Source organism: Nerophis lumbriciformis, linkage group LG14 (genome assembly GCF_033978685.3).
Source record: "Nerophis lumbriciformis linkage group LG14, RoL_Nlum_v2.1, whole genome shotgun sequence".
Taxonomy (NCBI): Eukaryota; Metazoa; Chordata; class Actinopteri; order Syngnathiformes; family Syngnathidae; genus Nerophis; species Nerophis lumbriciformis.
The window spans coordinates 35,232,197-35,257,604 of record NC_084561.2 but is presented as its reverse complement, the minus strand read 5'-3'; the positions used below and the strand labels follow the sequence as shown (position 1 = coordinate 35,257,604).

Genomic DNA, 25,408 nt, shown 5'->3' with positions numbered 1-25,408 from the left:
TTCAGTGAAAGATGGAGCGGGGCAGGCAGTAGATGGGATATATTGTCTAGATTCAGGTAAAGATTTTATAGAGGTTGTAGAGGGCAGTACAATAAGTGGGGATTCTAGTGCGACAAAGTATTTAAAGCGTAAGAAAAGACTGAAGGATACATTTAATGTTAGATGTCGAGAGACGTGCCCTGCTTTATAGGAAAATGTATAGTGAGGACTTGAACTTCAGGGAGAGCAATACATCACAAAGTGTAGAGAAGTAAGTCTTGCCCCCGCGGGAAGGTAATAGTCCGGTTAGAATGCTTTCTGACAAATTAAATGAGGCGATGAGTTTCCCTGTGCTGTTTCCGATGAGCACAAATACATTCCACACCAGCCGCATGCATCGCTTAAAATTGTCGCGCTATTCTAATAATCTGATAATGCATGCCGACGGCCGTTTTGCGCACAATGTGGAATATATATTCGTTAGCCAGTATATGTCCGAAATGGACCAAGTGATATGTAGCATTTCGGTCGCGATGCGTAAAGGTAAGGGGGGTCGGCATTCTCAGCGGATTTGCCCGGGCATGCTCAAAGACGACAAGTCTCTGAAGCGCTTGCTACAGTTCGATGACGGTTTTTGTTTCCTTCGGCCCATTCGCGGGACGCCAGCTTTTTGGTCTTTGGCTCAGAAAGACCTTTTGGCTTGTGTCCGCCAATGGGGGATTCCAACATGGTTCTGCTCCTTTTCTTCTACTGATTTGCGCTGGCAGAATCTCCTTGCCAGCATCCTGAGACAGGAAGGCAGACAGCAGACAGTAGAACAGTTAGAGTGGGCCCGATTGGTGCGAGCTGTTGCGTCCCAACCCGGTCACAGCCGCGAGGATGTTTGACTACAGGTGGCACTGTTTTTTGAAGGAAGTACTCATGTCCCCGTCTCAACCAGTTGGCAAGATTGTAGATTACTTTTATCGAATTGAGTTCCAGCAGCGTGGGTCCCCCCATGGTCATGTGCTGTTTTGGATTGAGGGAGCTCCCCAAATTTATAAAAACACAGATTTAGAAGTTGCAGAGTTTATTGATAAATATGTGACATGTGAGCTACCCTCAGACGATGACACACTATTGGAAGTTGTGTCATTGGTTCAAACGCATTCAAAACGGCATTCAAAGTCATGTCGTAAAAATAAAACGAAATGCCGTTTCAATTTTCCAAAACCGATCTCTGCACGCAGGTTTATCTGCAAAATCAAAGAATGACAGTGCAGCTGTCTGGGCGATGAGGGACAGAAGTTGCCAAAGGAGGTTGCGCGGTTGAATATGTCGAGAGTAAAGGATGCCATGGAGAGGGAAGAGCCTTTTGGTAGCGTAGAAGAGTTGTTTGCCAGTGTGGGCATCAACCAGGCAGTCTTTGAGCTCGCTTATAGGCGGCTGGAGACTAAAAATAAGGTGGTTTATAGGCGAGGGGTAAACGACACCTGGGTTAACCAGTACAATAGGAATTTATTGAAGTGTTGGAACGTTAACATGGACATTAGCTTTGTCACTGACGCCTATGCAGTCATCGTATACATAATAAAGTACATCACAAAAGCAGAGACGGAAATAGGTCTGTTATTTAGCAATGCCCTTAAAGAAGCAAATAAAGAAGGAAATCTCTCTGCTAAAGATGCTTTAAAGAAACTGGGCAGTGTATATTTACACAACAGAGATGTCTGCGCTCAGGAGGCAGTGTATAGGCTAATAAGCATGCATTTGAAAGAATGTTCCAGGAAGGTTGTGTTTATTCCAACAGGGAATAACATTTTGTGGATGAGTTTACCCCTCAGTGTGTTGTTGCGAAAGACTTCCTCAGAGGGTCTTATGTCAGAAGACATGTGGATGACAAGTATTGTAGATAGGTATAGGAACAGGCCCGATATTGACGTGTTTGAGGATATGTGCATAGCCACATTTTGTTCGGAGTATCGTGTTCTCAGCAAGAATGAAAAATCAGACAATAGGACTACAGACTACAAGGGGGTTTCGGGTTCATCTTGCGGAGAACACAAACTCAATTTGCCGTCATTCGCTACATGCGGTTTAAATTAGACAAACAGGAGGAAGCCCACTTTCAGAGTTTGCTGCAGTTGTTCCTTCCTCATAGAACTGATTTAGACCTCAAGCCGGAAGGCTTTGAGTTCTACAAACAGTTCTATGAGGAAGGTAATGTGACGTCGGCTGGCGGGACCGCGCGGCCAGTGCGAGACGTCGTCAATAAAAACAGGGCAAAGTTTGAAGTGGACAGTCCTTGATTATCAATCAATCAATCAATCTTTATTTATATAGCCCTAAATCACAAGTGTCTCAAAGGGCTGCACAAGCCACAACGACATCCTCGGTACAAAGCCCACATACGGGCAAGGAAAAACTCACCCCAGTGGGACGTCGATGTGAATGACTATGAGAAACCTTGGAGAGGACCGCATATGTGGGTAACCCCCCCCCTCTAGGGGAGACCGAAAGCAATGGATGTCGAGTGGGTCTGACATAATATTGTGAGAGTCCAGTCCATAGTGGATCCAACATAATAGTAAGAGTCCAGTCCATAGTGGGGCCAGCAGGACACCATCCCGAGCGGAGACGGGTCAGCAGCGTAGAGATGTTCCCAGCCGATGCACAGGCGAGCGGTCCACCCCCGGTCCCGACTCTGGACAGCCAGCACTTCATCCATGGCCACCGGACCTGTGCCCCCCCCCCCCTCAAGGAAAAGGGGAGCAGAGGAGAAAAGAAAAGAAACGGCAGATCAACTGGTCTAACAGGGGGGCTATTTAAAGGCTAGAGTATACAAATGAGTTTTAAGATGGGACTTAAATGCTTCTACTGAGGTAGCATCTCTAATTGTTACCGGGAGGGCATTCCATAGTACTGGAGCCCGAATAGAAAACGCTCTATAGCCCGCAGACTTTTTTTGGGCTCTGGGAATCACTAATAAGCCGGAGTTCTTTGAACGCAGATTTCTTGCCGGGACATATGGTACAATGCAATCGACAAGATAGGACGGAGCTAGACCGTGTAGTATTTTATACGTAAGTAGTAAAACCTTAAAGTCACTTCTTAAGTGCACGGGAAGCCAGTGCAGGTGAGCCAGTATAGGCGTAATATGATCAAACTTTCTTGTTCTTGTCAAAAGTCTAGCAGCCGCATTTTGTACCAACTGTAATTTTTTAATGCTAGACATAGGGAGACCCGAAAATAATACGTTACAGTAGTCGAGACGAGACGTAACGAACGCATGAATAATGATCTCAGCGTCGCTAGTGGATAAAATAGAACGAATTTTAGCGATATTACGGAGATGAAAGAAGGCCGTTTTAGTAACACTCTTAATGTGTGATTCAAACGAGAGAGTTGGGTCGAAGATAATACCCAGATTCTTTACTGATTCGCCTTGTGTAATTGTTTGGTTGTCAAATGTTAAGGTGGTATTATTAAATAAATGTCGGTGTTTAGCAGGACCGATAATCAGCATTTCCGTTTTCTTGGCGTTGAGTTGCAAGAAGTTAGCGGACATCCATTGTTTAATTTCATTAAGACACGCCTCCAGCTGACTACAATCCGGCGTGTTGGTCAGCTTTAGGGGCATGTAGAGTTGGGTGTCATCAGCATAACAATGAAAGCTAACACCGTATTTGCGTATGATGTCGCCTAGCGGCAGCATGTAATTACTAAAGAGTGCAGGGCCAAGAACCGAACCCTGAGGAACTCCGCACGTTACCTTAAGATAGTCCGAGGTCACATTATTATGGGAGACGCATTGCATCCTGTCAGTAAGATAAGAGTTAAACCACGACAAGGCTAAGTCTGACATACCAATACGTGTTTTGATACGCTCTAATAAAATATTATGATCGACGGTATCGAAAGCAGCGCTAAGATCAAGAAGCAGCAACATAGATGACGCATCAGAATCCATCGTTAGCAGTAGATCATTAGTCATTTTTGCGAGGGCTGTCTCCGTAGAGTGATTTGCCCTGAAACCGGATTGAAAAGGTTCACAGAGATTGTTAGACACTAAGTGTTCATTTAGCTGCTGTGCGACAATTTTTTCGAGGATTTTTCGAAATAAAGGGAAGGTGGGACACCGGCCGGTAGTTTACCATGAGGTCAGGATCAAGGTTAGGTCTTTTGAGCAGAGGATGAATAACCGCTTTCTTGAATGCTAGGGGAACAGTGCCAGAGGAAAGTGATAAGTTTATAATATTTAGCACTGATGGACCTAATAATACAAAAAGCTCCTTGATAAGTTTCCCAGGAAGTGGGTCAAGTAAACATGTTGTTTGTTTTATCCCACTTACACGCTGTAATAGTTCCTCTAATGTTATTTCATCAAAAAGAGAGAGACTATTTTGTATTGCAGTATCCGTCGTAGATACAGTTGTATCTGTGTTCATAGAACCCAGTTGTAGCTGGGATGCGTTGTTTTTAATCTCCTTTCTAATGAGTTCAATTTTCTTATTAAAGAAATTCATAAAGTCATCTGCCGAGTGGGTGGATTAGAGCGCGCACAGGAGATGGCGGACCGGTTCGATAATGTCGATGACGATGCGTGGGGGGACCTTTGTCCTGAACAGCAAATCGAACACATGGAATGTTTAGAGGAGAGGCGGCGACAGCAGCAGGGGGAAATTAGGGAAGAGCAACTAGTTGAATGGGAGGAAAATGTCCCCGATTTGTTTGTTGGTGATAAACAAGTAGCTCAATTTGAGAGAAACACCAACATTTTGTCTAGAAGGGAGGGTTTAGCTCTGGTCCATTCTCTGAATGAGACGCAGAGGAGCATTTTTGATAGGATTAGGAAATGGTGCCTAGAAAAGGTGATGGGAAAAAACCCAGAACCTTTCCATGCGTTCGTAACTTGTGGGGCAGGTACTGGAAAAAGCCATTTGATTAGAGCTATCCAGTACGAGGCAGGGAGACTATTGTCGCGTCTGTACCAACCAGATGAAACCTGCGTACTCTTAACTGCTCCCACAGGCATAGCTGCATACAATTTAATGCACCCGTAGTAGCCGGCGGGTAAAGCAGAGAGTACTGTTGGCATGCTCTTCCAGCGCTGCCCGCACGGGAAATGGATTAAGCGGTTCCCTTGTTGCTTTCTGGCCCTCCGTGGATCCATCGGGTTACCCTGTACCGGAAATCGGCCCCGATGAGAGACTCTGGACACGCCGCACCCGCACCTGTACAGCCCGGTGCCGCCAACGTGAGGTGAATCCCTCAAATTTAAAGTTGCTGTGCCGGGATTCCCGGTGTGCTGCGACGCCGGTCTCATCTCCTGCCAGAATTGGTCTGGTAAACGCCAGATGAGTGGCGAACAAAACGTTCCCACTCAGGGATTTCTTCGAGTCACGCTGTCTGGACTTCCTGTGCATAACAAAGACGTGGCTCGGTGCCGGTGAGTCCAGTGTTTTCTCCAAACTTCTGACGGCAGATTGTTGCTATTTTAACTCTCCTCATACCTCAGGCCGGGGAGGAGGAACGGCGACACTTTCCTTCGTCATTTTTCGCCAGCTTTGATATGACTGTATTTGAGGTGTGTCTCGCTGACGCGGTGCTGTGCGCTGTCATTTACCGCCCGCCCAAATACCAGGAATTCATCAATGACTTTTCGGATTTTTTAGCAGTAATTATGCCCCGCTATGATCGTGTCGTCATTTTTGGAGATTTTAATATCCATGTATGCTTTCCCGACAAGCCACTGGTGAAGGATTTTTTAAACCTTATTGACTCTTTTAATTTGACACAGTTTGTGTCTGGCCCCACACACGGACGTGGTCACACGCTTGATCTTGTCCTCTCATATGGTCTATCTGTGTCTAACTTGGACATTTTTGACAATGTGCTTTCAGACCATATGCCTGTCATATTTGAGGCCAGTTTTAACCACTTGACAGCTGGAGCGCGCGCTCCTGTGCGTCTCTGTCGAGTTTTTAACCCTTCCACTGCTGGTCAGTTTATTATTGCTTTTAACCAGGTTTTTTTACCCTCTGACTCTGTTTATTCTGACACTGAGAAACTCAATGCATTCTTTGACTCCACCTGTGAGACAGCCTTGAACTCAATGGCTCCTTTAAAAATCAAAAAGGCCAAAACTAAATCAGAACCCTGGTTTAATGAGAGAACACGTGCGATCAGACGTGAGTGCCGCAAAGCTGAACGCAGGTGGAAGAAGGACAAGCTTCAGGTGTCACTCCAGATTTTAAAGGACTGTTGGCATGGATATCAGAGCACAGTAAAAGAGGCAAAAAGAGAACATTTGGCAAACATTATTGCCTCAAATAGTCTTGACCCTCGTGTTTTATTCAAAACCATTGACTCTGTTCTTAATGCCCCTCAGCCTCCATGTTTGGAACCCTCCTCTGAATTGTGCAATGCCTTTTTAGAGTATTTTATTGATAGGATTGCCACAACAAGGGCTCTCATTTCTGTTCAGACCTCTGACCCTTCTGTCCCGTTTAACTACTCTGCTGTTTTTAATCAGTTTGAGCAAGTGACTCTGCGGCAGTTACAAGAATGAACTAATCATATGAAGCCCTCAAGTTCCCCCATGGTGCTGTCTCTCCAACATTTTTTAAAGAAGTGTTTTCTTGAATAGGGCAACCTGTTCTTAACATTTTAAATAGCAGTCTGTTTTCTGGTGTGATTCCTACCAGTTTTAAACACGCCGTGGTTCAACCGCTTTTAAAGAAACCTGGTCTGGACAGTTGAGATTTAGCCCATTTTAGACCCATTTCTAAGCTGCCTTTCCTCTCAAAGATCTTGGAGAAGATTGTTTTTACCCAGTTAAACACTGTTTTAGAGGACTGTGATATTTTATAAGTCTTTCAGTCTGGGTTTAAACCCCTCCATAGTACCGAGTCAGCATTATTAAGAGTTTCTCCGCATTCGTTCCAACATGCTACAATGTTATTTATGTTCAATGACATTCTTCCCGCCAAGTCTCCCGGGATCTTCAGTTCCCATCGTCAAATCATGGCCATCAGTGCAGAGTTGCACTCGTCACTGGTTGTGTGAACTTAGGGTTAGTGTCAAGATGCACCATATGTACAATTTCAGGTGCCAGCGGTCCGAGTGGAGCCAGCGGTCATCAGGGAGGAGCCTGCTGTCCAGGAGGAAGCCCAGGTGCCGCTGCAGGTCTTCAAAGATATGGTTGCTTCTTTTCCTCTCCCTAGTGATAGTGGTAGTGTTAGTGTTAGTGAACCTCAGTCCGTCCGCGGTCGTGTGGCAATGGTCGAGAGGGATCGTCGGGGAATTAGGTGAGCTAAGGTTGTGCGCGGATCTTTTCACCAGGGTGATAGCAGGTTTAGTTACAGAGGGATGCAATGCATGGCCATTGCTTCAAGCAGTATAGCTAAGCATGTGGTGAAAAGCGTGTTTTCGTGGGAGACACAGGATCTCGATCGCATCCTGTATTCCGGCGACGAATTTTACAGTAGTATGCGCAACCTGGGTATTTTGAGCCATCCGTCGCATTATTTGTCCGTGCCAGAACTACCTAGTCATGTAGTTATTGACGAGAAGTTGTTTAGTTTCCATTTTAGTCAACACCCAGCATCAGGTGCTGTGGGTGTTGATTAGGAAAACAGTCCCTTTGTGACTCTGCGTAATGGATTAGAGGGAATTTTCAGGCAGTACAGCACGTGTCTGCTGACACTGGTAACGTCTACATCTGCTATCATCTGTGAGGATGGACAGTTCGCTGTGGTCGACAGTCACTCACGTAGTAGCTGTGGCCTGGTAGATCACAACAGTACCAGTGTAATACTGTACTTTTCCTGTTTAGATGACCTGCATCACTACATCTGTTGTTTGGCTGACGCTCTCAGTCCAGGGCCGAAGCCTCTTGAGCTGTGTGGCGTTAGGGTTAGTGTAGGTGCAAGTCCAGCGTTGCCTGGAGCTTCTGTCGAGAGTTGCATCTTTGAGATGAACACTGCTACAGCACCTGAGCTTAGTGACATCAATGATGTTTGTGCCACCACCTCCTTGTTTGAGAGTGATGCAGGTCAAGCTGTGAGCCACACACAATCCGGTGTTTCTGTGGAAAGTGGCTTCATAGAGATGAGCACTGCTCTGGCACCAGGATTTAGTGACCTTGAAAAAAATTTTGCAGCCCCATCTGTGTGTCAGAGTGGGGCTGGTGTTGAAGCGAGCCGAGCACTGTCTGGCGCTTCTATTCTCACTTTTTTAAGTGAAGTTAGCAGTGGCTCAACAGCAGAATTTGTTGCCACTGATGGCAAAAAGCGTAAGATTTTTTCCCGTGAACGCATGTCAAAACAATCAAAGCGTTTTGAATGCGTTATAGTCAACTCTGATGTACTGTTTATCACTGCATCAGAGAGTGAGAAACAGTTTTTTCGTCTCCTCGGTGATGACGTTTGTAGGGCTTTGTGTAGTCAATTAAAAGTAGATTTTATGAAAGTCGGTGTCTGGTGCATAGAGAGGTGAGCTACTTAGGTGTTCCCTGCCTTAGCGAGAAAATAGTTCCGGATGGGAACTGCTTTTTCAGAGCTGTTTCTCAGGCTGTCAGTGGTTCACAGAAGAACCATCGTAAGATTAGACTGGCAGCCTGTAGACCTAGAAAAGAATGAGGCTAGGTATCGGGGTGTTTTGAGGAGCGATATGTCGCTTTTAGTCCAGGATGAAGTGTGTCAAGACTTGGGCCACAGAGGTTGAAATCCAGGCCACTGCAGATTATTTAGGCAATGACATTTTTACATTTGATGATAGTCGTTGGCTAAAGTATAGTTGCAGCAGTAAGTGTTTGTCAGCGGACTGCATTTACTTGGAGAATGTCGGGGGCCAGCATTTTGAGTACGTTGTTTGTGTTTTAAAGCCTGGACTGCAAAGTTGTCATGGTTATTGTAAATTAGGCAGGGATGTAGGCTGTAGCACTAGGTCTTCAGTGAAAGATGGAGCGGGGCAGGCAGTAGATGGGATAGATTGTCTAGATTCAGGTAAAGATTTTATAGAGGTTGTAGAGGGCAGTACAATAAGTAGGGATTCTAGTGCGACAAAGTATTTAAAGCGTAAGAAAAGACTGCAGGATACATTTAATGTTAGACGTCGAGAGACGTGCCCTGCTTTATAGGAAAATGTATAATGAGGACTTGAACTTCAGGGAGAGCAATACATCACAAAGTGTAGAGAAGTAAGTCTTGCCCCCGCGGGAAGGTAATAGTCCGGTTAGAATGCTTTCTGACAAATTAAATGAGCCGATGTGTTTCCCTGTGCTGTTTCCGGAGAGCACAAATACATTCCACACCAGCCGCATGCATCGCTTAAAATTGTCGCGCTATTTTAATAATCTGATAATGCATGCCGACGGCCGTTTTGCGCACAATGTGGAATATATATTCTTTAGCCAGTATATTTCTTAAATGGACCAAGTGTAGCATTTCGGTCGCGATGCGTAAAGGTAAGGGGGGTCAGCATTCTCAAAGACGACGAATCTCTGAAGCGCTTGCTACAGTTCGATGACGGTTTTTGTTTCCTTCGGCCCATTCGCGGGACGCCAGCTTTTTGGTCTTCGGCTCAGAAAGACCTTTTGGCTTGTGTCCGCCAATGGGGGATTCCAACATGGTTCTGCTCCTTTTCTTCTGCTGATTTGCGCTGGCAGAATCTCCTTGCCAGCATTTTGAGACAGGAAGGCAGACAGCAGAACAGTTAGAGTGGGCCAATAGGTGCGAGCTGTTGCGTCGCAACCCGGTCACAGCCGCGAGGATGTTTGACTACAGGTGGCACTGTTTTTTGAAGGAAGTACTCATGTCCCCGTCTCAACGAGTTGGCAAAATTGTAGATTACTTTTATCGAATGGAGTTCCAGCAGCGTGGGTCCCCCCATGGTCATGTGCTGTTTTGGATTGAGGGAGCTCCCCAAATTTATAAAAACACAGATTTAGAAGTTGCAGAGTTTATTGATAAATATGTGACATGTGAGCTACCCTCAGACGATGACACACTATTGGAAGTTGTGTCATCGGTTCAAACGCATTCAAAACGGCATACAAAGTCATGTCGTAAAAATAAAACGAAATGCCGTTTAAATTTTTCAAAACTAATCTCTGCACGCAGGTTCATCTGCAAAATCAAAGAATGTGTTTGTGCTAAAAAGGGAACGAGGACAGAGGGTAGTTGTATTTCAGAAAACAGGCCACAGTGCAGCTGTCTGGGCGATGCGGGACAGTAGTTGCCAAAGGAGGTTGCGCGGTTGAATATGTCGAGAGTAAAAGATGCCATGGAGAGGGAGGAGCCTTTTGGTAGCGTAGAAGAGTTGTTTGCCAGTGTGGGCATCAACCAGGCAGTCTTGCAGCTCGCTTATAAGCAGCTGGAGACTAAGAATAAGGTGGTTTATAGGCGAGAGGTAAACGACACCTGGGTTAACCAGTATAATAGTGTTGGAACGCTAACATGGACATTAGCTTTGTCAATGACGCCTACGCAGTCATCGTATACATAATAAAGTACATTACAAAAGCAGAGACGGAAATAGGTCTGTTATTTAGCAATGCCCTTAAAGAAGCAAATAAACAAGGAAATCTCTCAGCTAAAGATGCTTTAAAGAAACTGGGCAGTGTATATTTACACAACAGAGATGTCTGCGCTCAGGAGGCAGTGTATAGGCTAATAAGCATGCATTTGAAAGAATGTTCCTGGAAGGTCGTGTTTATTGCAACAGGGAATAACATTGTGTGGTCGCGAAAGGCTTCCTCAGAGGGTCTTAGGTCAGAAGACATGTGGATGACAAGTATTGTAGATAGGTTAACCAGTCGTGTTTGAGGATATGTGCATAGACACATTTTGTTCGGAGTATCGTGTTCTCAGCAAGAATGAAAAATCAGACAATAGAATTGCACTACAAGGGGGTTTAGTGTTCATCTTGCGGAGAACACAAACTCAGTTTGCCGTCGTTCGCTACATGCTGTTTAAATTAGACAAACAGGAGGAAGCCCACTTTCAGAGTTTGCTGCAGTTGTTCCTTCCTCATAGAACTGATTTAGACCTCAAACCGGAAGGCTTTGAGTTCTACAAACAGTTCTATGAGGAAGGTAATGTGACGTCGGCTGGCGGGACCGCGCGGCCAGTGCGAGACGTCGTCGATAAAAACAGGGCAAAGTTTGAGAGTCAGAGGAGCATTTTTGATAGGATTAGGAAATGGTGCCTAGAAAAGGTGATGGGCAAAAACCCAGAACCTTTCCATGCGTTCGTAACTGGTGGGGCAGGTACTGGAAAAAGCCATTTGATTAGAGCTATCCAGTACGAGGCAGGGAGACTATTGTCGCGTCTGTACCAACCAGATGAAGCCTGCATACTCTTAACTGCTCCCATAGGCTTAGCTGCATACAATTTACATGCAGCCACAATTCACCACACCTTCAGTATTGGCATGCAGGTTAGTTTATCGTACATCTCTCTGGGTGAAGATAAGATAAACTCCTTGAGGGCTCAATTTGGTCACCTACAAATTCTAATCATTGACGAAATCAGTATGGTAGATCATCATCTTTTAGCTTATGTGCAAGGCAAATTAAACAGACGGGGGACTTTTCTCCATTTGGCAACGTTAGTGTTGTAGCTGTCGGTGACTTTTTATCAGTTGCCACCCGTTAATGGGAGGTCGCTGTACACTGATGTTGTGTCGTTTGCGAACGATTCGTTCGAACGAACAAATCTTTTGAGTGAACGTACTGAACCGAATCACTTCATGAACTGATCCGTTCCTTTCTCAGTTCAGTTGAGCTCCGCCGCGACCATGCCGGTATGAGTGGAACTGGCGCATTCTGTGACTCACTGAACCGTCGACGTTGGCGAACGACGCAGCCAGCTACGCATCATGGGGGCGGGGGGAGGGACTGAGCGAACGATTCGTTCACCGCGGATTAACGACATGAATCACTCAGTGAACGACAACGCTCTCGCTCTCTGCTCTGCTTGCCCCAATGCCGCGAGTGATTCTCCTCCCATCACGGGGATATGTTTCATGCCATTGGCATCCGTTCTCCAATCATTCTCCAAGCTAACGGCTAATGTTGACTCAAGCCACATGAAAATAAACACACACACGCACCCTGTCCCCATTATCTCAACACATAAAGTTATGAGAGTAGAGGAGACCGAAAGAAACTCAGTGCAGGCAGGGCAAAACTGAGCAGCAGCGACGCGAGGGGGTGGGGCGGGGTGTAAAGTGTAGGGCAGGCTGTTTTGAGAAGATTTAAAATTATAATAATAACTAATGTATGTACACATACATAGGCTATTATTTACACAGTTATTGTAACAAAAATACATTTCTCCTTGGGGATCAATTCTGATTCATATTATTTTTATTATTATTATTATCCCTTCTACTGCAACTGTTGTTGTTGTTGTTGTTGTTTAGTAGCTATCATCATTTATATAATAATGCTGACTTGCAATTAAACTACTTTTATATCAAAACTTTTTTGCTTTGAGTGTTGTTTTCTTCTAAAACTAGATGTTACCTGTCCTGGATAGGACTCAACCATTATCAGGGAGGGGACACCACACAACACAATACATACACACACAGACACACACACATACACACAGACACACCATTTACCTACCATCCCCCGAGTCACCCTTCACCCTTACCCTACTGTTAAATGTTTTATTCCCCCCCATCACCTTGTGCTCACTCCCAGCCCCCCAAAGTTGTTAAAGAGACTCTCTTTCTAACAACTTGTCATCTTGTCATGTTACTCTTTAAGAGAGTGACATGACAAGATGAGTGAGTCAAGAAGAAAAAGTGCTGTCTGGACACAATTTAATTTGATTTCTGATACAGCAGCAATATGCACATTTGCAAAGCAAAGCTCTCAACCAAAGGTGGGTCCACAGCAAATCTTTACCGGCATTTAAGAACCAAACACCCAGCTGTTCAGCTGCAAGAGGTGAGACAAGACCCTGCTCCTACAGACACCAGCACCAGCACTGCTCCAGCTAGCACTAGTGACACCACTACTACACCAGTCAGTGCAACCACCAGCACTGCTGCAGCCAGTCGCACCGGTCCAGGTCCAGTTGCTGCTGCCACAACAGGAGCAACTGCTAGGCCTAGAGGTAGCGGAACACAAGCAAGACTCGCCCATTTTGTGTTAAGACCAATTGACCCACTCAGGCAAAAGGCCTTGGATGAAATGCTGGCCAAAATGATTGCACAGGACTTACAGCCATATTCCATAGTGGAAGACACTGGATTCCGCCAGTTTACGAAGGAACTAAACCCAAACTACATTTTACCAAGCAGGAAAACTCTATCAAATACCATCATCCCGGAGTTATACAAAACAACACATGAAAAAATCAAAGAAAAGGTGAAAAGAGCCCAGGCTGTCTGTCTGACCACAGACTGCTGGACATCAAGAACAACAAGATCATTTATATCGGTGACATGCTATTCAATCAATGACTACAAGATGGTCTCTGTCCTGCTGGACTGCTTTCAAATGAGTGAGAGGCACACAGCAGACAACCTCTCAGAGCATCTTGTTAGAGTTGCAAGGGAGTGGGACATCACAGACAAGGTTGCTGCCTGTGTGTCTGACAATGCTTCCAATGTGGTAAAAGCAATTCAGAACACAGGTTGGCCTCACCTGTTCTGCTTTGCCCACACCCTCAACTTGATTGTAAGCAGTGGCATGACTCCGATAAAAACAACTCTGGACAAAGTGAAGGCTATTGTCGAATATCTGCACAGGACCACAGTTGCAACAGAAAAACTCTGGGCCACCCAAAAACAGCTAGGCTTCTTCCCGCCAAGTCTCCCGGGATCTTCAGTTCCCATCGTCAAATTATGGCCATCAGTGTAGAGTTGCACTCGTCACTGGTTGTGTGAACGTAGGGTTAGTGTCAAGATGCACCATATGTACAATTTCAGGTGCCAGCGGTCCGTGGGGAGCCAGCGGTCATCAGGGAGGAGCCTGCTGTCCAGGAGGAAGCCCAGGTGCCGCTGCAGGTCTTCAAAGATATGGTTGCTTCTTTTCCTCTCCCTAGTGATAGTGGTAGTGTTAGTGTTAGTGAACCTCAGTCCGTCCGCGGTCGTGTGGCAATGGTCGAGAGGGATCGTCGGGGAATTAGGTGAGCTAAGGTTGTGCGCGGATCTTTTCACCAGGGGGATAGCAGGTTTAGTTACGGAGGGATGCAATGCATGGCCATTGCTTCAAGTAGTATAGCTAAGCATGTGGTGAAAAGCGTGTTTTCGTGGGAGACACAGGATCTCGATCGCATCCTGTATTCCGGCGACAAATTTTACAGTAGTATGCGCAACCTGGGTATTTTTAGGCATCCGTCGCATTATTTGTCCGTGCCGGAACTACATAGTCATGTAGTTATTGACGAGCAGTTGTTTAGTTTCTATTTTAGTCAACATCCAGCATCAGGTGCTGTGGGTGTTGAGCAGGAAAACAGTCCCTTTGTGACTCTGCGTAGTGGATTAGAGGGAATTTCCAGGCAGTACAGCATGTGTCTGCTGACACTGGTAACGTCTACATCTGCCATCATCTGTGAGGATAGACAGTTCGCTGTGGTCGACAGTCACTCACGTAGTAGCTGTGGCCTGGTAGATCACAACAGTACCAGTGTAATACTGTACTTTTCCTGTTTAGATGACCTGCATCACTACATCTGTTGTTTGGCTGATGCTTTCAGTCCAGGGCCGAAGCCTCTTGAGCTGTGTGGCGTTAGGGTTAGTGTAGGTGTAAGTCCAGCGTTGTCTGGAGCTTCTGTCGAGAGTTGCATCTTTGAGATGAACACTGCTGCAGCACCTGAGCTTAGTGACATCAATGATGTTTGTGCCACCACCTCCTTGTTTGAGAGTGATGCAGGTCAAGCTGTGAGCCACGCACAATCCGGTGTTTCTGTGGAAAGTGGCTTCATAGAGATGAGCACTGCTCTGGCACCAGGATTTAGTGACCTTGAAAAATTTTTTGCAGCCCCATCTGTGTCAGAGTGGGGCTGGTGTTGAAGCGAGCCGAGCACTGTCTGGCGCTTCTGTTCTCACTTTTTTAAGTGAAGTTAGCAGTGGCTCAACAGCAGAATTCGTTGCCACTGATGGCAAAAAGCGTAAGATTTTTTCCCGTGAACGCATGTCAAAACAATCAAAGCGTTTTGAATGCGTTATAGTCAACTCTGATGTACTGTTTATCACTGCATCAGAGAGTGAGAAACAGTTTTTTCGTCCCCTCGGTGATGACGTTTGTAGGGCTTTGTGTAGTCAATTAAAAGTAGATTTTATGAAAGTCGGTGGTCTGGTGCATAGAGAGGTGAGCTACTTAGGTGTTCCCTGCCTTAGCGAGAAAATAGTTCCGGATGGGAACTGCTTTTTCAGAGCTATTTCTCAGGCTGTCAGTGGTTCACAGAAGAACCATCGTAAGATTAGACTGGCAGCCTGTAGAGAGCTAGAAAAGAATGAGGATAGGTATCGGGGTCTTTTGAGGAGCGATATGTCGCTTTTAGTCCAGGATGAAGTGTGTCAAGACTTGGGCCACAGAGGTTGAAATCCAGGCCACTGCAGATTATTTAGGCATTGATATTTTTACATTTGATGATAGTCGTTGGCTAAAGTATAGTTGCAGCAGTAAGTGTTTGTCAGCGTACTGCATTTACTTGGAGAATGTCGGGGGCCAGCATTTTGAGTAAGTTGTTTGTGTTTTAAAGCCTGGACTGCAAAGTTGTCATGGTTATTGTAAATTAGGCAGGGATATAGGCTGTAGCACTAGGTCTTCAGTGAAAGATGGGGCGGGGCAGGCAGTAGATGGGATAGATTGTCTAGATTCAGGTAAAGATTTTATAGAGGTTGTAGAGGGCAATACAATAAGTAGGGATTCTAGTGCGACAAAGTATTTAAAGCGTAAGAAAGACTGCAGGATACATTTAATGTTAGACGTCGAGAGACGTGCCCTGCTTTATAGGAAAATGTATAGTGAGGACTTGAACTTCAGGGAGAGCAATACATCACAAAGTGTAGAGAAGTAAGTCTTGCCCCCGCGGGAAGGTAATAGTCCGGTTAGAATGCTTTCTGACAAATTAAATGAGGCGATGAGTTTCCCTGTGCTGTTTCCGATGAGCACAAATACATTCCACACCAGCCGCATGCATCGCTTAAAATTGTCGCGCTATTTTAATAATCTGATAATGCATGCCGACGGCCGTTTTGCGCACAATGTGGAATATATATTCTTTATCCAGTATATGTCCGAAATGGACCAAGTGATATGTAGCATTTTGGTCGCGATGCGTAAAGGTAAGGGGGGTCAGCATTCTCAGTGGATTTGCCCGGGCATGCTCAAAGACGACAAGTCTCTGAAGCGCTTGCTACAGTTCGATGACGGTTTTTGTTTCCTTCGGCCCATTCGCGGGACGCCAGCTTTTTGGTCTTCGGCTCAGAAAGACCTTTTGGCTTGTGTCCGCCAATTGGGGATTCCAACATGGTTCTGCTCCTTTTCTTCTGATGATTTGCGCTGGCAGAATCTCCTTGCCAGCATCCTGAGACAGGAAGGCAGACAGCAGACAGTAGAACAGTTAGAGTGGGCCGATAGGTGCGAACTCTTGCGTCGCAACCCGGTCACAGCCGCGAGGATGTTTGACAACAGGTAGCACTGTTTTTTGAAGGAAGTACTCATGTCCCCGTCTCAACCAGTTGGCAAGATTGTAGATTACTTTTATCGAATTGAGTTCCAGCAGCGTGGGTCCCCCCATGGTCATGTGCTGTTTTGGATTGAGGGAGCTCCCCAAATGTATAAAAACACAGATTTAGAAGTTGCAGAGTTTATTGATAAATATGTCATGTGAGCTACCCTCAGACGATGACACACTAATGGAAGTTGTGTCATCGGTTCAAACGCATTCAAAACGGCATTCAAAGTCATGTCGTAAAAATAAAACGAAATGCCGTTTCAATTTTCCAAAACCGATCTCTGCATGCAGGTTTATCTGCAAAATCAAAGAATGTGTTTGTGCTAAAAAGGGAACGAGGACAGAGGGTAGTTGTATTTCAGAAAACAGGCCACAGTGCAGCTGTCTGGGCGATGAGGGACAGAAGTTGCCAAAGGAGGTTGCGCGGTTGGATATATCGAGAGTAAAGGATGCCATGGAGAGGAAAGAGCCTTTTGGTAGCGTAGAAGAGTTGTTTGCCAGTGTGGGCATCAACCAGGCAGTCTTTGAGCTCGCTTATAGGCGGCTGGAGACTAAAAATAAGGTGGTTTATAGTGTTGGAATGCTAACATGGACATTAGCTTTGTCACTGACGCCTACGCAGTCATCGTATACATAATAAAGTACATCACAAAAGCAGAGACGGAAATAGGTCTGTTATTTAGCAATGCCCTTAAAGAAGCAAATAAACAAGGTAATCTCTCAGCTAAAGATGCTTTAAAGAAACTGGGCAGTGTATATTTACACAACAGAGATGTCTGCGCTCAGGAGGGAGTGTATAGGCTAATGAGCATGCATTTGAAAGAATGTTCCAGGAAGGTTGTGTTTATTCCAACAGGGAATGACATTTTGCGGATGAGTTTACCCCTCAGTGTGTTGTTGCGAAAGGCTTCCTCAGAGGGTCTTAGGTCAGAAGACATGTGGATGACAAGTATTGTAGATAGGTATAGGAACAGGCCCGATAGTGTCGTGTTTGAGGATATGTGCATAGCCACATTTTGTTCGGAGTATCGTGTTCTCAGCAAGAATGAAAAATCAGACAATAGGACTACAGACTACAAGGGGGTTTAGGGTTCATCTTGCGGAGAACACAAACTCAGTTTGCCGTCGTTCGCTACATGCGGTTTAAATTAGACAAACAGGAGGAAGCCCACTTTCAGAGTTTGCCGCAGTTGTTCCTTCCTCATAGAACTGATTTAGACCTCAAGCCGGAAGGCTTTGAGTTCTACAAACAGTTCTATGAGGAAGGTAATGTGACGTCGGCTGGCGGGACCGCGCGGCCAGTGCGAGACGTCATCAATAAAAACAGGGCAAAGTTTGAAGTGGACTGTCCTGTCCTAGAGCGTGCGCAGGAGATGGCGTACCGGTTCGATAATGTCGATGACGATGCGTGGGGGGACCTTTGTCCTGAACAGCAAATCGAACACATGGAATGTTTAGAGGAGAGGCGGCGACAGCAGCAGGGGGAAATTAGGGAAGAGCAGCTAGTTGAATGGGAGGAAAATGTCCCTGATTTGTTTGTTGGTGGTAAACAAGTAGCTCAATTTGAGAGAAACACCAACATTTTGTCTAGAAGGGAGGGTTTAGCTCTGGTCCATTCTCTGAATGAGACGCAGAGGAGCATTTTTGATTGGATTAGGAAATGGTGCCTAGAAAAGGTGATGGGGAAAAAACCCAGAACCTTTCCATGCGTTCGTAACTGGTGGGGCAGGTACTGGAAAAAGCCATTTGATTAGAGCTATCCAGTACGAGGCAGGGAGACTATTGTCGCGTCTGTACCAACCAGATGAAACCTGCGTACTCTTAACTGCTCCCACAGGCATAGCTGCATACAATTTACATGCAGCCACAATTCACCACACTTTCAGTATTGGCATGCAGGTTAGTTTACCATACATCCGTCTGGGTGAAGATAAGATCAACTCCTTGAGGGCTCAATTTGGTCACCTACAAATTCTAATCATTGACGAAATCAGTATGGTAGATCATCATCTTTTAGTTTATGTGCATGGCCGGTTAACACACAAATTAAACAGACGGGGGACTTTTCTCCATTTGGCAACGTTAGTGTTGTAGCTGTCGGTGACTTTTATCAGTTGCCACCCGTTAATGGGAGGCCGCTGTACACCAGTCAGGTGAGTGTGGACCTCTGGTGTCATTTTACAAAAGTAGCACTAAAAACAATTGTGAGGCAAAAAGATAGTGTATTTTCTGAGCTGCTAAATAGACTTAGAGTTCGGTCAAAGCAAACCCCCTTATTGAAAAGCGACGTAGATATCCTCAAGTCCCGGGAGACGGGGGAAGAGAGCGCAGCTTTGCACATTTATCCCAGGAATATGCAAACCAGCGCGCATAATCTGGAGCGGTTATTCGCAACCTGTCCAGATTATGTTACAATCGAGGCCCAAGATTTTATTAACAGTAGGAAGTCAGGTGAATTAAAGCGCATATTCGGGCATCACGGCAAAACATCGTACACGTGTTTGGCCAAGAGTTTGTGTTTGGCTCTGAAAGCACGTGTAATGCTTTGCAAAAATGTTGACGTGGCAGACGGTCTGGTCAATGGCGCATGTGGAACGTGACTTATATTCAATTTGGAGCAGATAAAGACTTCCCCCTCGCAGTCTATGTGAAATTTGACGATCCAAAAATAGGCTCACAAAGGAGGAATTGAATTTGCTGCTGTAGAATGCCCGCATTCTACTGCCATTGATCCCGTGGAGGATTCGGCGACAAAATGCGGCGGTTTGCGTCGTCAGTTTCCTCTTAAACTCGCGTGGGCCTGCACTGTTCACAAAGTGCAAGGTCTAACTGTAGAGGAGGTTGTCGTGTGTTTAGGCAAGGTTTAGCAGCTGGGCAGGCGTATGTCGCCCTCAGCCGTGTTAGGGATATGTCCGGCCTTGTGATTAAGAGATTTTGAGGAAAAGGCCATTTACTGCAAGGACACCGTCAAGGAGGCATTGGATAGCATGCCCCCATTTCTAATTGAACAGCCACAGCCTTCATTAGAAACTCAGTTTCTCTCTGTATTTAATGTACATTCAAAATTTAAGTTACCACGCCGCTCATTTGGTGTCTTGCACGCAGCATTTCCATGTAACTGTATTGCTGTCACAGAGACGTGGCTTAGTGCACAATCCTCAACAGACTGCGTCCAAATAGAGGGATATACTTTCCACAGTCGTCCTCGAGCCTTGTGTTACAGCAGCAATGATGTCAAATTATCTGAGATTAGAGATCTAGAACATATGGCGGAGTGGGTTTATATGTTGTAGATAATTCGGACTGTGAGATTCTGCAGGTGCCCAATTTAAATCTGGAGTGTTTGGTGTGCCTGTTTACCAAAGAGAACATTTTGATGGCAGTAATTTATCGTCCGCCATGTTATCCAAATTCACTTTTTAAATCAAATCTGGTTAAATTACTTGATTGGGTAAATCCAATCAGTAACACAATTGATATAATGGGAGATTTTAATGAAGACTTTCTCAAGCATACATCAATTTGTAAATGAATGGGCCAAAATGGGTTTTATCAGCATGTAACACAAGAGACTACAGAGAATGGGACATTAATTGACCATGTTTATGTGAAAACAACACAGTATGCTGTGGATTGTGCGGTGGTGTTGTCCACTTATTTCAGCGACCACGAAGCCATCCTGTGTGGTTTTCGTGCTCAAGATGAAGGGGCTATGTTTGATTTGGATGTGTTGTTTGCAGATCATTTTGCTGATGAAGAGGGACTTTTTGATGGCGAGTCTAAGGCGGAGTAGGGTCAAACAGTCTCTAAACATCATCAAAATGATCTACAAACACATCAAAATATAACATCTTCATCTCGACCAAGAAAACCACTAGTATATCAATAATTTGTATGACAGACTGAAAGGGAAAACATTTAGCTTGTAGATGGTAATGTGTTAGAAGATTTGACGTAGAAATTTGATGTAGAAATGTTTTTTGGTGCATGCATTTTTCTGTGTTATATGTTTTGTTTGGTGTTTGTATGTCTTGTGATCATGTTTTGTTTAGTTATGTTCTGTTTGTTTAAAGCGCCAATGGTTCCTGTTTTTTCACCCTCTTGTTTTGTTTCCATGTCAACTCATTAGTTTCACCTGTCTCACGTTTTGGACACACGCACCTGTCTCAATCAGGTCATTATTTAAACCTGGTTTTTCAGTTGGTCGTTCTGGTGTCGTCGTTGATTTTGTCATGCTCTGTTCATGCTGTTTCATGCAATACCTCTGCTCTTCTCATGCTCCATGCCTTTCCAAGTAAGTGTTTTTTTGTTTATTCATAGCCACAGTTAGCGACTTTTGTTTCATGTCCATAGTTGAGTCTAAGTGTTAGTTTTTTTTGTCTCCGCCTTGTGCGCGCCTTTTGTTTGCACCCTTTTATATAGATAAATTAAATTATGTATTTACCTTCACGCCACGTCCCGTCACCTTCCTTTGCATCCCGTAAAATCAAACCTCACCACAGTCCTCGCTATGACACTTGTTTGTTGTTTGTATGTCTTGTTTGTCTGGGGGACAATGGATCAGCGTTCACGTCGCTTCCCCTGTCAGTACCCAGGTTCACCTGGGGAAACCAATGATGCTACCTGTCCATGTTTTATATATTGTATAGTACAGTATGTATTGTTTATATTGCACATGTTTAATCTCTTTTAGGTTCATGGTAAGTAATTTTTTGTATGTACATGTTTAAATACTCGGTCCCGTTCATCGCTGCTTGCAGCTTTAATTTTATCTTATGTTTTTTCAATTATCAGAAATATGTATTTTTGTTGTTTTCAGTGTTCTCAAACCTTGAGTTAGAGTTCCTGTGATGCTGCACGTGTGCAACAGACAGGTGGCTCTGCATGTGCATGTGTCTACGTGCTTCCTCGCATGGATGATCACATTATTTGGCCAGATCCTGTCAGGATTTCATTAGCAGACCTTACAGCTGCTGGATGTTCGGGAGGCAGGAGAGAACATTGACTGATAAGCAGGTTAATGTTGAATGAAGCTGTTCTCAGGCTGAGGCTGATCAAGCATATCTAATACGGCTGCAGGCAAACAAAGGTGCATATATCACAACCATCTGTCTTTCTGTTAATTGTATATCAGTGACACATATATTATAACAACAACAAATGTAAATATTCTCAAATGTGTGGAAGTGTGCTTTGCATGTTGTATTTTTTTTGCGTGTAAACATTCTCAAAGCCTGCTTGATATTGTTTTAGCGAATACACTGTATGTACATTTTATGTTCTGTCCGGGTGTTGTTGGAAACTCAAAATGTGTAGAACTCTTTTTCTAAGTTGGTTGAAAAAAATTGCCAACCCCCCCACTCTTTAAGTTTATCTACATCACTAGTTTATGTTCTCCCTTTTTGTCATGTGGTTTGCTCTGGAGAACAGTGAAATTGCTGCTGCTAATGTATGTGCATTAATTGATTGCGCCCTCCTTGTCACTTTCTCCCCTATAGAAAACATAATAAATAGGCAGATCCCTATAACTGGTGTGCCGATAAATACTTAATCACAGATGGTATTAGAAGTCTGCCAAATAAAACTGGTACCGTGACCCGAACACTTTAGTCAGCCGCTGCCAATCGCCAAATTTCAGATGATGTGAAGTTGGTAGACCTGTGATCCATATTAATAGCTAAAATATTTAGTGGTATTCTGGAGCAAGAGTATTTAAAAGATTAAATACACCTAATAATCACATGATACAAAACCAGTGAAGTTGTAAATCGTATATAAAAACAGAATACAATGATTTGTGTAACCCGAGTTACGAACTAGTTATAGAGGAAACAGGTGAGTAGTAGTCAATGGTTTAAATATCGAACTTGACTAGTATCAGAAGGATCCTAGTGTTTTTAAGAGCCAGTGTTGCACATCAATAATGACACAGACAACGATGAACTGGAATGTTGAATGGCCAAAAATATATTGAAGAGTGCACATAGAAATTTACAACAACTGCAGTATATGAAAAATAATAAACAAGAATAAGAAAAACCGGCAGAATAGAAACCCTTTTGTCTAAGTTCCCAAAGTTTGTTTAAATTGTTAGTTTGTTTAAATTGTTCGTTGGGGCCCGTTTCTCTGTAGCTGACAGTGTTCTGTATTAGTTTTGTCCTACCGCACAGAGTGTGGGGGAGGGACTTCAACGCTGCACCTCAGTGTCCAGACTATCAGGTAGCTCGCCACCCAGTATGCACTGGGAATCGGATCGATGGATCTGGGAATGGGCGATGCCGTCCTCTCCACACAAGGTGCTCCAGGGGATGAAGATAGTATCTGAATCACCCAATCAAAAAACCTGACCTAATAATAGATCAGACAAGACCTAATAGCTTGTGTTATTCACACAAACTGGTTTCAATTGCATACCTGCCAACTACTCCGGTTTTCCCGTAATTAGTACGGTTTTCATCAACCTATTCCGGATTACGGTTGCAGTGATAAAAAAAAACGTTTTTTCATTAATTTAAAAAAAATAATTTTTTTTAAGTTTTATTCACGAAATCGCGTAACAACAATGACAATCGACACTGCTTCCCGTAACTTCCTATCGAGCCATTCCGAATGCCATGCGCAAGGCTATTTATAGCACCGCTGCCAAGCACGAGGCACCAGTTGCCATTGTTTCCAAACGAGCGAACGATCATGGAATCAGCCGGAGAAAAATCGCAAACGAGTCTTAAACCGAAAAGAAAACTGCAGTCATTCCGTGAAGAATATTCAAAAGCCTATCCGGGAATAATTATCCGTTCCAAAAAGGGTGAAAACTACGCGAATTGCACCTTGTGCAGACAAGATTTTTCGATCGGACACGGAGGAATTAGTGTAAACTTATCATAAAGTTACCATATCATTTTTGCAGTATGATCAATCTGATAGAATAAATTTGGATTTTAGCCACAAAAAGGTAATGACACCAATGTTATCTATTGGAATTGTTTAGTACCGTTATACTGTTAAAAGTGTTTGTACTATTTATGCTTTCAAGTCCAAGTTGAAGAAATCTTGTTAAATGTTGACAGCATAACTACCAAAATACAGAAGTATGTCCTTAATATTTTTGCAGTGCTATTTCTGTTGAAAAGTTAAAATGATTACATTAGAGATGTGATGTGCCACTTTTCAAGTGTCTGATGGCTTAAATTAATTTTCATAAATTTTTCATATTTAGAATTCTTTTGAAAGGCTTACAAAAAAACTACATTTGAATTGTAATTCCATGCTATTGACAGGACAATTAATTTTAATGAAGTTAGCTTACCATGTTTACAGTATGATAATTGTGATAGAAATGTGAATTTTAGAAACAGAATATTTTTTACAATTGAACAAGGCAGTAGATTATACAAGCTTGGACAGAAAGTTAATAATGACACCAATTTTTTTTAAATGGAATTGTTTAGTACTGTTTTACCATTTGTTTACTGTACAAAGTGTTTATACTGTTTATACTTTCAATTAACAAATTTAAGTCTTATGAAAGGTTGACAGGATAACTGGCATTAACTGTCAAAATAATTTCAAACTATTGAAGTTAGCTTACAGAATAAACATGTCAATCAACCCATATGATTTTTGCAGTAATATTTTTGTTTTGAAAAGTCACTGTGACTGATAGAAAAGTGATGGTTTTAGCAACATTTTAACCTGTCTGAATGCTAATAATCGTTTTGCGTCCCTGAACCCCCCACCAGGACTTTGTCCTGGACCTACCGGGCCCTGGCTACTAGGTTTTTCTGATTTCAAAAGTTGGCAGGTATGCAACTGTGTCCTTAATAAACCATGAATTAGCTTACATACTTTTAACTTACATTAATTAGCTCAATCATGTCATTAATCACCAATCATGTATCTCAAATGCTTTGGTTTTCAATGTATTTGTTTTCAAAATGAGAAATATCAAAATAAAAGTTAAGAGCTTATTATAGTTCTTTTAACCAATTGTTCAAATATTAAAAAATATATGAAATGTTTCTTTAAATATAATTTAAATGCACCTTTAAGTTCACAATTGAACAAGGTAGGTTAATTGCACAAAGTTCACATTAACGTTCAAAAGGGACTTTTGTGTAGCAACAAATATAAGGTTAAAATGTACTAAATATATCTCCCTTGCTAGCACAGGTGAGAGATACACTAAAAATTACCCCTTCAATCACTAAATCCAAAGTACTCAGTAATCTATTACTTCAGTAAAAGAAAAAATAATCACAGCGTTCCCAGCATGAACAAAATAAATATCACCGACACTTATGGCTCAAATAAAACATCACATCATTGTTATTCACTCACCGCTGATCAAGTGAAATGACTGCACACAGGGATGTTTTTTGATTGATTGAAACTTGTATTAATAGATTGCACAGTACAGTAAATATTCCGTACGATTGACCACTAAATGGAAACACCCAAATAAGTTTTTCAACTTGTTTAAGTCGGGGTCCACGTTAATCAATTCATGGTACAAATATATACTATCATCATAATGCAGTCATCATCATGTCAGTCAGTGAATGTTACACACGGATGTCACACTGCTCTACAAGGTTCTAACAACACAATATATGGATCAAAAGTTGTATAACAACATTAGAATTGTGGATGGATCGAATTGCAAGCTTATTTTCAAGCCTTACCAAGTGGATTGCAAAGGATTGTTCGACAGGTTCTCTGCGTGTGTTTAAGCATAGCCACGCATG

At 43.6% G+C, this 25,408-nt stretch overlaps 1 protein-coding gene and 4 pseudogenes across 1 annotated transcript; all 5 read left to right on the top strand.

Annotated features, from left to right (window-relative positions):
* The first annotated feature begins 194 nt into the window (after nucleotides 1–194).
* Nucleotides 195–5,021, top strand: LOC140679409 (uncharacterized; annotated as a pseudogene).
* A 140-nt stretch (nucleotides 5,022–5,161) lies between these two features.
* Nucleotides 5,162–7,859, top strand: LOC133616852 (uncharacterized). The gene is given in 4 exon segments (XM_072914742.1): nucleotides 5,162–5,215; nucleotides 7,069–7,161; nucleotides 7,279–7,770; nucleotides 7,839–7,859. Coding segments are annotated over 4 exon segments (660 nt in total).
* A 76-nt stretch (nucleotides 7,860–7,935) lies between these two features.
* LOC140679408 (uncharacterized) lies at nucleotides 7,936–9,100 on the top strand (annotated as a pseudogene).
* A 4-nt stretch (nucleotides 9,101–9,104) lies between these two features.
* Nucleotides 9,105–11,721, top strand: LOC140676657 (uncharacterized; annotated as a pseudogene).
* Nucleotides 11,722–13,447: 1,726 nt separating this feature from the next.
* On the top strand, nucleotides 13,448–20,457 carry LOC133616854 (uncharacterized; annotated as a pseudogene).
* The last annotated feature ends 4,951 nt before the right edge of the window (nucleotides 20,458–25,408 follow it).